This window comes from Lissotriton vulgaris, chromosome 3_1 (assembly GCF_964263255.1).
Source record: "Lissotriton vulgaris chromosome 3_1, aLisVul1.2, whole genome shotgun sequence".
Taxonomy (NCBI): Eukaryota; Metazoa; Chordata; class Amphibia; order Caudata; family Salamandridae; genus Lissotriton; species Lissotriton vulgaris.
Genome location: NC_141689.1, coordinates 238123122 through 238136145, shown reverse-complemented (window position 1 = coordinate 238136145; position 13024 = coordinate 238123122). Strand labels below are relative to the sequence as shown.

The following is a 13024-nucleotide window of genomic DNA, read 5'->3' as shown; positions in this document are numbered from 1 at the left end:
TTGGGGCGTATTTGAAAATGTCGGCAGGGACCCCATCAGGACCAGGTGCCTTGTTTATCAAGGTCTGGTCTATCGCCCTTTCCACTTCTTGCACATCGAAGGTAACACAAAAGCCCTCCTTTCTATAAGTGGTGTCATTTACGGGGTCCTGATGGGCAGGGTTGGCGTAAATGCTCCCAAAATGTTTAATCCATGCATCGTCAGGAATATTAGACTCAAGCTGGCGATTTTCTTCATTTGAGAAAAGTGACTGATTTACTACTTCCCTGAACTGGCTACTATTTTAATGTCTCTGGATCAAGTAGCTTTAACGAGGCCTTTTCTTTTAGCTCGTTCTTCCTAGTTTGCATGGTGTTTTTATAACATACTCTTAACTTAGCTATTAGGGCGCGGTCTTTTGGAGTAGTCTTCAAGGCCCTAGGTAAATCAGCATGTGCCTTTGAGCACGAATGATCAAACCATCTCTTCCCGTGATGTTTGGAGGGCCCTTTTGCCCCGGTTAAACTTTGGTTGATCTGTTTACAGATGTTATCGAACGCCGCAACTACTTGAGTGCTTAGTGCCCCCGAGCCAAGACAGATAGCTACATCACCCTCCGCCTTAGTCAGAACGTCCTGAACAATAATTTCAGGATTAATATTCGACCACTTTAACCTACGGCCTTGGTCTATAGGGATCACATTTTTACCACCCTTGTGTGACAATAATTTCATGGTTAAAAAATCCCTGGACAGTACCTCCACCACGACTGGGTTATGGTCACTGAAGACTGAAACCACTGTGTTATACCTTACCACTTTACCTAATATGTAACAGGACATAAAAATAAAATCAATAATTGTGCTATCACCAGATCCTTTAAAAGTAGGGACCCTATTTTCACCTTCACTGCATCCAGATTCCACCCCGCCAAGAAATCCTCGAGTGCCTCCCCTCTTTTTGAATGTTAAAAATGCGTAACTGTAGAACAGGGCGGACCCTCTTCTATTGAGTTGGCACAGGGCAGGATACAGGGGTGAATATTAAAATCACCTAAGAGAATTATCTCAAAACAATTTACTTTAGTTCTGTAAACCTACAAAAAGTTATCAAGGTAATCCAGATTATGTCTGGTACTTTCATTGGCATTTGCATTATAAAAGTTAATAAACAAAATATTTGATGAATTGGGGGAATTCAGTTCAACAATTAAGCAATTTAGACAATCTGAATCAAGCTGGGTTAACACTCCTTTTAGATCAAGTTTGAACAGGCTTAGTAATCCTCCTTTTGATCTACTTGTCACGCTACTTGTGGCCGGAATAGAAAAATGTCTATAACCATCTAAGGAAAAGCTGTTCGATATGTCCCAGGTCTCCTGAAATACCAAGATGTCAAAAGATTTCAAAAAGTCAATCCATATTTCATTTTCACTTTTGCCCCTAATCCTGGCAATATTCCAGGTCATGATTCTGCAGGACTGTAGGTTAGGCCTTGAGTTGTTTACCAGTCAGTCATTTTCCTCCAGGGATGCCAAGGGCGCAAACCGATTACAGAGTGGAAGAATTTGTTCGGCTTGAAAATTTGGCCTACGCAAAGTATAACAGTAAGAGTCCGATGGCAATGCATTTTGATAACCTGGATGGGCACACAGGCCTGTGCCCTGGAAAAAAGGAGATGGTAATGGATTTTGTTGAACAACATGAGGTTTAAAGATGTTACTATGATGATTATAGAAAAACCCAAGGGGACGCGCACTTATAAAATCATCTGTACTTGGTAAGGAGGCCGCCCTCAGAAGGACAGTGGCTACATGCTGTGGGTGCCTAAAGTTTACAATGATGCAGTCCCCCTTGGTTGTTTTTCTAGAGTTGCCTATCCAGCCCACTCTGCGTGTCGATATGATATCATTTCGAAACGTAACAGGAAAACCACAGTATTTACTCAGCCATGCCAATACTTTATGATTCAAGGAATCCATTGTTTCCACCCTTGCATCATTTAACCGTGAATCTACCCCAGGGACATTTGTTAGCACTACTATATATGGAGCGCAATCTGGTGGTAGATTAACTAGGGGTCTTTGTTTGCCTTCCCTCAACCCTAAGTTATTCCCTGCAACGGTAGTGACCGAATTAGCCTTCAGAATGGGAGGAGAAATGGGTAGATTACTCGGGGGCTGTGCAGGTGTTACAACTGGCATGATGTTTGTTGCATTGTGGCCCCCACTTCAAGAGCACGTAGCCCCCTCATTTACGGTAGTGCCCATGTTAGTGTTCCTGTCTGCTTTGGATGATGACAGATGTGCAGATAGGGGAACCCCCAACCTGGAAACCTCCTTTGAGACCTGATCCATTTTTATCCCCAACCCCTTTACTGGGAACTGCAGGACCCTTGGTTTCTTTAGGGCTGACATTAGATTTTTGAGGGTTTTTTTCTGCGGTGGCCAGGTGGGAAGCTAAAAGGGTACCCAGTCTGGATACCTCTTTTGTAACCTGTTCGACTCTGTCTGCCAATGGTCTGAACATAGTCTCCATTTTCAATGCGAACATGTTAATCAGGGAGTTCGGTTGGTCACTATTCAATGTAATCGTACCCCCCTCATTTGGACTATCAGGGAGGACTCCCCCCTCATCGTCCGGTGTGATGTCCACCTTCTTGGCTTTCTTATGCCCTCCTCATTTATTTTGTGACCCTCTACAGGCTCTCACTTTCCTTCGTGCCTGCGGGGGTACAGGGGAGGGTTCCGGGGATGATATTGGTAAAGGTTGAGTAGTGAAAGACAGGGAGTTATCTAATAGCGCCACAGTGGGAGCTAGGCTGAGAGATGTGTCTATGTCCATAACTGTATGAGTGCTTGGGGCCCCCCCTGGAACTAGATCACAGAACTCTGTTAGTACAGAACCGTTTGTAGGTGAAGCAGGCGCGCTGAATCGGCCTAGAGACTTGCGGCGACTCACCACTTTTACCATATAATTGTCTATTGGGCCAGACAAAGATGGCGTCTTTGAGGAACGCAGTTTAGCCATGACAGACCGACTCAATTAGCGGCCTATAAAACACACTCAACAATTAACACTCACGGTTCTTAAGAGTCCCGAAGGAAAGTCCCAAAGTCCGTGGCCCAGCCCGGCCTCTGACGGCCGCAGACGGCCCCGCCCTTGTCCCGGGCTTCTCCCGGCACGTGCCCGCGTGCGTCCCGCGGGACGAGAGACCGTCCCTGCCTTTATGCGCCTCCTGGCGCTGCACAGGGCATCACTGGTGGTGGGAGGGACCCGGCGGAGCCAAGCCCGGCCGGGGAACAGGCGGAGCTAAGCCCGGCCCTTTGCTGCTGGTGCTGCCGCTGGAAACCGTCAGTGAACAACCCCCACTGGCCTCGATACCGGCGCTGCCTTTATGCGCCTCCTGGCGCTGCACAGGGCATCACTGGTGGTGGGAGGGACCCGGCGGAGACAAGCCCGGCCGGGGAACAGGAGGAGCTAAGCCCGGCCCTTTGCTGCTGGTGCTGCAGCTGGAAACCGTCAGTGAACAACCCCCACTGGCCTCGATACCGGTGCTGCCTTTATGCGCCTCCTGGCGCTGCACAGGGCGTCACTGATGGTGGGAGGGACCCGGCGGAGCCAAGCCCGGCCGGTAAACAGGCGGAGCTAAGCCCGGCCCTTTGCTGCTGGTGCTGCCGCTGGAAACCGTCAGTGAACAACCTGTCGATTTGGGGGTAGGTGGTTTCTGAATTATTTGAATTCTTTACCTGATATTTCAGATAGTGCAAAAAAAGTAATGGTAGACATTTCTAGGGAGCAATATTCATACAGTGCTCACCACCTGACTGCCTAGTGCTTAGATATGATTCAGAAAAGGGGGTGGTGATGAACAGAGTGTCTGAATTAAGCAGACCACTCTTACCCAGTCCAAAGATCAGGGCTTGATCTATCACCGTTTTTTAGCTCACTGCACCATCCCAGCTCAGAACTTGGCTATATGCAAATTAGTCTGACCCTGGCCAAGTGCATCATGGGAACAGGGCAGACCAAACTACCAAGCCAATTCTTATACTGGGAAGGAAACAAGCTACCGGGGACCGGTTTCTGGCATTTCAGCCGTCTTCGGCCCGGCTTGCTTGAATCCTGATGGTGCAATGAGCTAGGGACTCACATCTGAGTATACCCTTCCACGCTTATGGTGGACAAAAATGATTCAGAAAAGGGGGTGGTGATGAACAGAGTGTCTGAATTAAGCAGACCACTCTTACCCAGTCCAAAGATCAGGGCTTGATCCATCACCGTTTTTTAGCTCACTGCACCATCCCAGCTCAGAACTTGGCTATATGCAAATTAGTCTGACCCTGGCCCAGTGCATCATGGGAACAGGGCAGACCAAACTACCAAGCCAATTCTTCTACTGGGAAGGAAACAAGCTACCGGGGACCGGTTTCTGGCATTTCAGCCGTCTTTGGCCCGGCTTGCTTGAATCCTGATGGTGCAATGAGCTAGGGACTCACATCTGAGTATACCCTTCCACGCTTATGGTGGACAAAAATGATTCAGAAAAGGGGGTGGTGATGAACAGAGTGTCTGAATTAAGCAGACCACTCTTACCCAGTCCAAAGATCAGGGCTTGATCCATCACCGTTTTTTAGCTCACTGCACCATCCCAGCTCAGAACTTGGCTATATGCAAATTAGTCTGACCCTGGCCCAGTGCATCATGGGAACAGGGCAGACCAAACTACCAAGCCAATTCTTATACTGGGAAGGAAACAAGCTACCGGGGACCGGTTTCTGGCATTTCAGCCGTCTTCGGCCCGGCTTGCTTGAATCCTGATGGTGCAATGAGCTAGGGACTCACATCTGAGTATACCCTTCCACGCTTATGGTGGACAAAAATGATTCAGAAAAGGGGGTGGTGATGAACAGAGTGTCTGAATTAAGCAGACCACTCTTACCCAGTCCAAAGATCAGGGCTTGATCCATCACCGTTTTTTAGCTCACTGCACCATCCCAGCTCAGAACTTGGCTATATGCAAATTAGTCTGACCCTGGCCCAGTGCATCATGGGAACAGGGCAGACCAAACTACCAAGCCAAATCTTATACTGGGAAGGAAACAAGCTACCGGGACCGGTTTCTGGCATTTCAGCTGTCTTCGGCCCGGCTTGCTTGAATCCTGATGGTGCAATGAGCTAGGGACTCACATCTGAGTATACCCTTCCACGCTTATGGTGGACAAAAATGATTCAGAAAAGGGGGTGGTGATGAACAGAGTGTCTGAATTAAGCAGACCACTCTTACCCAGTCCAAAGATCAGGGCTTGATCCATCACCGTTTTTTAGCTCACTGCACCATCCCAGCTCAGAACTTGGCTATATGCAAATTAGTCTGACCCTGGCCCAGTGCATCATGGGAACAGGGCAGACCAAACTACCAAGCCAATTCTTATACTGGGAAGGAAACAAGCTACCGGGGACCGGTTTCTGGCATTTCAGCCGTGTTCGGCCCGGCTTGCTTGAATCCTGATGGTGCAATGAGCCAGGGACTCACATCTGAGTATACCCTTCCACGCTTATGGTGGACAAAAATGATTCAGAAAAGGGGGTGGTGATGAACAGAGTGTCTGAATTAAGCAGACCACTCTTACCCAGTCCAAAGATCAGGGCTTGATCCATCACCGTTTTTTAGCTCACTGCACCATCCCAGCTCGGCTTGGTAGTTTAGTCTGCCCTGTACCCATGATGCACTGGGCCAGGGACAGACTGATTTGCATATAGCCAGGTTCTGAGCTGGGATGGTGCAGTGCGATAAATAACGGTGATGGATCAAGCCCTGACCTTTGGACTGGGTAAGAGTGGTCTGCTTAATTCAGACACTCTGTTCATCACCACCCCCTTTTCTGAATCGTTTTTGGCCACTATAGGTGTGGCAGGGTATACTCAGACATGAGTCCCTTTCTCACTGCACCATCATGATTCAAGCAAGCCGGGCCGAAGAAGGCTGAAATGCCAGAAACCGGTCCCCGGTAGCTTGTCTCCTTTCTGGTGAAGAATTGGCTTGGTAGTTTAGTCTGCCCTGTACCCATGATGCACTGGGCCAGGGACAGACTGATTTGCATATAGCCAGGTTCTGAGCTGGGATGGTGCAGTGAGATAAATAACGGTGATGGATCAAGCCCTGATCTTTGGACTGGGTAAGAGTGGTCTGCTTAATTCAGACACTCTGTTCATCACCACCCCCTTTTCTGAATCGTTTTTGGCCACTATAGGTGTGGCAGGGTATACTCAGACATGAGTCCCTTTCTCACTGCACCATCAGGATTCAAGCAAGCCGGGCCGAAGAAGTCTGAAATGCCAGAAACCGGTCCCCGGTAGCTTGTCTCCTTTCTGGTGAAGAATTGGCTTGGTAGTTTAGTCTGCCCTGTACCCATGATGCACTGGGCCAGGGACAGACTGATTTGCATATAGCCAGGTTCTGAGCTGGGATGGTGCAGTGAGATAAATAACGGTGATGGATCAAGCCCTGATCTTTGGACTGGGTAAGAGTGGTCTGCTTAATTCAGACACTCTGTTCATCACCACCCCCTTTTCTGAATCGTTTTTGGCCACTATAGGTGTGGCAGGGTATACTCAGACATGAGTCCCTTTCTCACTGCACCATCAGGATTCAAGCAAGCCGGGCCGAAGAAGGCTGAAATGCCAGAAACCGGTCCCCGGTAGCTTGTCTCCTTTCTGGTGAAGAATTGGCTTGGTAGTTTAGTCTGCCCTGTACCCATGATGCACTGGGCCATGGACAGACTGATTTGCATATAGCCAGGTTCTGAGCTGGGATGGTGCAGTGAGATAAATAACGGTGATGGATCAAGCCCTGATCTTTGGACTGGGTAAGAGTGGTCTGCTTAATTCAGACACTCTGTTCATCACCACCCCCTTTTCTGAATAGTAGTGCCTAGATAGGCAACACTACCCACCCTTTGCAAAGTTAGTTGGAATGCATAAATACACAACACAATTATTTGTTGGGAAAAGATTGCTGCAAGTTTATTCTATACAAAGGTATGCAACGTGGTGGGTTAACTTACGGCGATCCAAGGGCAGGCAGCGGTGACTGACCTACACTGCCCTGTCCGCCTGATGAGCCAAATTGCACCATGGCCAATACACTCGGTGCTACCAGTTATGTAAGTAATGGTAGAAATTTCTAGGGAGCGATATTCATGCAGTGCGCACCACCTGGCTGCTTTTCATATGCAGATAATCTGTTCGTGTCAGACGCATCTACACGACCTAGACGTGACATGACCCGATTTCCTATGTACCTCCTGACATGCCTCAATCATCAGCTACGCACACGCCCTACCCGGACACCGTAGGCTTTGTTTCAGTGATGCACAACTCACAAGGGTTTAAAAATAAGGCTGCCATACTTGGGGTAGATACCCATCAGCAGAATTTACATAGTGTGCAGTCTGGAGAAGGTTATGGCTGAGTTAAGAAAGAAAAGATGAAGTTAAATTAAGGCCTTATGCAAAAATGCATTCCTGAAGTTCAGGAAAAAGGTGACATGTGAACAGGACTAGAGATAAAAGTATTGCACAGTGCTTGATTTGTAATAAATAGGTGACAGGGCTTATGTGATTGTTCAGGAGGCCACTGCAGTTTGCACTTCCAACCGGGCCTGTCTTCACTGCCAAGTGCAGCATAAACACTAAATAATAAGCATCACACTCCTACAGATTTGTCACTTTGGACAATTTCAGGCCACCCAAAGCTTTAAGCATGACCTAGGTGGGTTAGATCGTTCTTTTTTGTTGTATATTTAAATCTCAAACTGAAGTGCTCTGATAAAAAAGATAGACAGACGGCACAACTATGTGGTGGACTATCATAAATAAGTGCCCATGTTCAAAATTAAATGCCGGTGCCAAACACCAGCAAGCACTGGCACAAATTAAGCACTGGCCTGCATGAAATGATTTCTCTGTGATAATATTAAGCTGCATGTTGTCAACGGAGACGGTTAGGAGCCGATAACCAAAGGTAATTTTACGCTTACATTGTTACACAATGAATCTACAAATGAAACTCATAATACAGTTTGTCTTATCTCGTGTGTTCATTCATGATTTGTGTTTTCTTTGTACTCTTGCTTGAGTTTCTTGGTATTTGTTTATAACTGTAGGCTTTGCTTATGTTGATTGAATCTCTATTAGTTCCTTATTCAACTCCATCAGAAATAGTTTTTCCTTGGACATAAGAACAAACCTTTCCACCATCAGCTTAAATGTTGCTGGTCTGTCTTGCATATTCTTTCACGCATGTTTTCCTGTATCACCTCTCTTTATTTATCTCAAAACAGAACATCTTGTTTTTAGGTCGAGTCTGGGCAGCTCATGCGCTGATCTGCGAGACCTTCTGTATTAGAGTATGCACTTGAAGCTCCACCTACTCTCCTCCCATATTTTTCCTTGGCTTGTGTCTTTTTCCTTTGTAAATGCTGGCTTCTGCTTCGGTAATCGGCTTGTTAATCCTCCTTAGTACTGCCTTGTCTTCATTTGTAACCTCCCATGAGGACTGGCCCTTTTACTCCTGTTGTTACACCGTCTGTGTTATTTAGTCTGTAAGCACCATATCTTTAGTGAGTTTTATCTTACTGCAGGCATGACGTGCTTTTCAGCAACAATAGGCATCATGTGCGCTTTCACTTTCCAAGAAGCCTGGACGTGGCTGGTGGTGGTACCATCCCCTACCACACACTTAACCAGGAAGACACCAAATTCATCAGCTTCTAAAATCAGACCTGGGACCCTACAGACCCCATCATCTACTCCACACAGAACGAGGAGAAAAAGCCATTCACCTTCTATTGCACACATCATCGAAGTGCATGACTTCCCGCCCTCTACTGCTCACAGGACTAGAGACACACCTTGTTCTGCATGACTCAGACTGCAGAATTATTAGACTCATTGTGGATGGCCATTGCGTTGATGTTGCAGACTCAATTGTGCTACATGTCAATACCTGTTAGGCCACCTTTAAGGCAGTCAGATCATCTCCTACAGTCCTTTTGATCTTTAAAATACTCCAACATGCTGAAGGTACCCATATGAACTTCAGCTTCCTCCTTGTGGTCGAATGCAGGCACCAATATGCTGTACTCGCAGTTCACACCAAGATGTATCTTGCACAACCCTGAAAATGTTCTACTCTCTTCCAAGTGGTCCAGCTAATCTTGAATTATCTGATACTAGGAGGAAATTCTCCGTTTGTTTGGGTGTTAACACCAGTTCTTGCTAAAATTACAAATCAAGTGGGTCGACCCTAACTTCTCCCAGTTTCTGATACCAGAACTTAGTAGAGCAAGTTCTCTTCAGCTGACTTTATAAGTTGTGGAGTCTGTAGGCTGTTGTGCTGTAAGACGTCGGGACATCAATGGTTTATTTTCTCCTCTCTTCCGTCTTCAACAACTTGGTGTTTAGATTCCCGCTGTTGCTGATGTTGTACATTTGTCTCTTGGTCAAGCAGATACACGTTCATGCAGACATTGAGTATTAGGTTTATTAAAGAGAACACGTTGCATGCCTTTTGGCAGAAACCCCAAACTCATCAGCTAATTTTATGAGCTGTGGAGTCCGTAGGCCATCAGTGGTGTAAAACATCGGTGGTGCATCAACGCACACATACCAACAGACCTAATTTAGGTGGAAAACTTCAGATTTTCTTAAAGCTCAAAATGGCTATATTTTAGCTGCCTCCCATCTAAAAGCACCTCAGCTTCAATGTAAGTCAATAGGAAAAATGAATTCCCCCATTTTCTTTTCGAAATCTCCCTCTTTCTAGGTTCAAAATGTTGGCATGTATGTGAAAGGTTAATTTTCTTCTCTCTTCTGTCTTCAACAACTTTGTGTTCAGATTCTTGTTGTTGTCGATGTTGTAAATAGACAATAGTCTCTTGGTCAAGCAGGGGTCCAGACAAGTTTGTGTAGACAATGAGTACTATTTTATAGTCATCCTGCTCAAACGACCCGCTCCAAGTGCCAACTTAACCACCAATGGTACCCAAGCATTCTATGACATCACATCCTAAGATAATCAGAGCAAGAAAGGGATGAGCAGCAGGTCATAACAAATGCCTTCTCGTGCTTTTTTCTACTGGGCATACTTGGATTGAGTGATGTGAGCTGATATACCCCAACTGGTCCCAGCAGAATCTATTTGTACCCGGGCAACTGGAATTTTCCCCGCAGCAAGGAAACAAAGGGATACATTACAGCCACAATCAAAACTAAAGCGCACAGTAATCCAGCCATAAGCACTTAAATCAAGCTCTGATTGTGTGGGGGTAAAATAGGTAATGTTGGGCTGACTAAATAATACTTTTTTAAACCATAGAAATAAACCTTACATTATGTGTGAATTTTATGACGAGAAAATAAAACTGATAAACCAAATGAGTTACGTGAAATACCAACCGCCTCGTTTTCTCAATAGAGGACTGCAGTTTAGCTGGCAGAGTGGAGAGGAGTTGGGGAATTGGAGCGGGACCTTTAATTTCACGGATGACGGAGCAGTGAAGACTGGCAGTGACGCAGACGGCAGGTACAGACCAAAGCAGAATATTAATGGGGTAGCGCGCCAGCCAGGCCAGTGCATTGCATTGTTCTCTTTATGTTAAAGCGGCCTGTGAAATCTGTTTAAATTGTGCATGCATAGTTCCATTGCATGTGTGATCAGTAATCACAGATAATCCATTCAGTCCAGAGAACAATACGCCCTCTTCTATGTTATGAATGATAAAAATCTTTGTGTTCCTTTTGTATTAATTTACCCATTCTGCAGAGCCTCTAGTTCATGGATGATAATCTACTGGGCACGCATAATGTCTGACAGGTACTTTACTGTCATTATTATGTCACAGTACATGGGATCTGTTATTGGCACTAGTATAGGGAAGCCTTTCTGCTGTGGGAATTAATGTAACTTAATTTAAGTACATGAATAGCGCAACAGGGACCAAAAGAGGTATATGGGATTTATATATTTAAGAACGAACTGAGAATATGGGAATAGATCGAGACAGGAGTGGGGGAGACATGCAGTCAACATTCGGGTCCTGGAGATCTGGGAATTACAAGGGAAACTGCACTTTAACATGTAGTTGACAATATGTGCAAGGTTTCTGCAGGGGGCCAGCACCTCCATATGCAAATATGAGATGTAAGGTAGCAGATACAGGGTGTAAAATTAACGTTTTACGCACGTCCCATGTCTTTTCTGTCTATATGTGAGGTAAATTCTATTTTGTTTGAGAGCTCAAAATACTTGCGCAGTTACTGGCTCCTGGTTTTGTTTTATACTATGTGGGTAGATCATAAAAAAGGATGAAAGGCAAACAGAGTACATAAAAATTAGGTGCTACAGTGGGCACGATACACACAGATTTATATGTGTGAGTGTAGATGGAGCTATTGCCCTGATCTTCACCCCTTATGTAACCACCCAGCTCAGTCAGACAATTGTTCTGAAGAAATATAAAACTTAGAGGAGTTTGGGTTAGCGCCCTACAGCCACTGGTTTGTTGGAGTGTCAGTCACATTTTGTATCAGCCTACAGTTCTGCATACATAGAGTGGAGCAAGGGGTCAGCCCCTTCAAGTATAGCTTTTGTAAGTATGAAGGAATTAACAATTTTAAGAGAGAAAGCTGCTCATTCTCCGATACCCGAGCAGCAGCAGTAATAATGTGGGAACCTGTGAGCAGCGCCTAGACCTCTGAGGCTGCATTCTCCCTGGCATGCAGTCCCATCTTCCTCACCAGGTGAAAGATCCCGCTTGCACTCCCGTTGAACCTACTCCAGGCAGTAGGCACGGCCAATAGCCTAGGTCTGCTCTTGCTTGCCTACATCCCCATGCTAAGAGAGACTCACTATCCTTAATCTCTTAGAGGGTGTTGGCCACTACGGCCTTGCTACCCTAAAGCATGCAGACGGTGCGCTGATCGGGCATTTTCTATCTGGGCAGCTTCCATAAATGGAGCTTAGTAGAAGTAGGTCTTGTTTCAGAAAGTGCCAAGATGCTTTAGAACTAAAGGGGAGGTTGTAGAGTGTGGCCTGGTCACTGGCAACAACACAGATTTCCCACCACTGGGAAGGCGATGACGGTCCCTCACATCTGGTCTGGGTGAAGTGCACCCTGCCTACCCTGAAGCTGGGGGCAGAGCTACCATAGGTGCAGTTGCATTGGGTCCAGAGTCCTGAGTGACCCTTGAAACCCTGATAAGTGCTGTATTTTATTGTCCCAACAGCAGTCAAAGGGATCATCTTCCTTCCTTGCACCAGGGGCTATGGCATCCTTGCTACGCTACTGCACAGTCTTGTGGACCCTGATTAGCTTCATCCCTGATCAGTCTCCGCACACCAACTGGAGATGTTTGGTGAGTTAGGCAGTAACATGCCTATCAGTGCATCTTTTCTGACTCCCACACACACACTTGGGCCTGCACAGCCCTTCATGGCTTGGAAGGATTTAGGGAAGAGTTCTTTAATCCATGGAACTCTTCTCTTTGAAGTGGTTAGGGGGTCTTGTAGTCTTTTGTGGAAGGATGAAAGGTGTGGAAGAAGCTTGGATGTCAGTGGAGGCCCAGACCAGCCTGTTCGAATGCTACTATGATGAATCAGAGAAAATCTTGGTTGAAGATGGACTATTTATAGTGTCAAATATAGGAGGGATGATGCAAGGCTGGAAGCTGTGTATATCTTGAGTTTAGCATCTCATCTTAGGTCTTAGTTGCTGGAAGTTTTGGCAGGTGTGCTACAAAGTGTGCAGTACATTTGTGCAAGGAAATTCCTTGTGTCTGCCCCATCAAGATTGTATTTATATTTATATGAGGTATGTGTGTAGTGCTAATTAAGATGAAAGGCAGTGGAGACCTGTACAGGGTCAAAGGCAAAGATTCGTTCAGCAAGTAAGTCGACCTTTAGCGGGGTTCTAAGAGTAGAAAAGGACTATTACTGCATCATTATCTAATGTTCTTTGAAAAGGAATGTCTTTCCTAAATTGA

The 13024-nt window shown here is 46.0% G+C and overlaps 1 protein-coding gene across 2 annotated transcripts in view; it reads left to right on the top strand.

Annotated features, from left to right (window-relative positions):
- ST8SIA5 (ST8 alpha-N-acetyl-neuraminide alpha-2,8-sialyltransferase 5) overlaps positions 1–13024 on the top strand; it is a 410270-nt gene that overhangs the window by 91135 nt on the left and 306111 nt on the right. Inside the window, exon 2 of one of the 2 annotated variants that reach the window (XM_086960348.1) lies at positions 10458–10565. The exons of the other annotated variant lie outside the window; for it this stretch is intronic. Coding sequence (XP_086816474.1) covers positions 10458–10565 — 108 coding nt within the window. The remainder of the gene's footprint in view (positions 1–10457; positions 10566–13024) is intronic. 2 annotated transcript variants of the gene reach the window in all.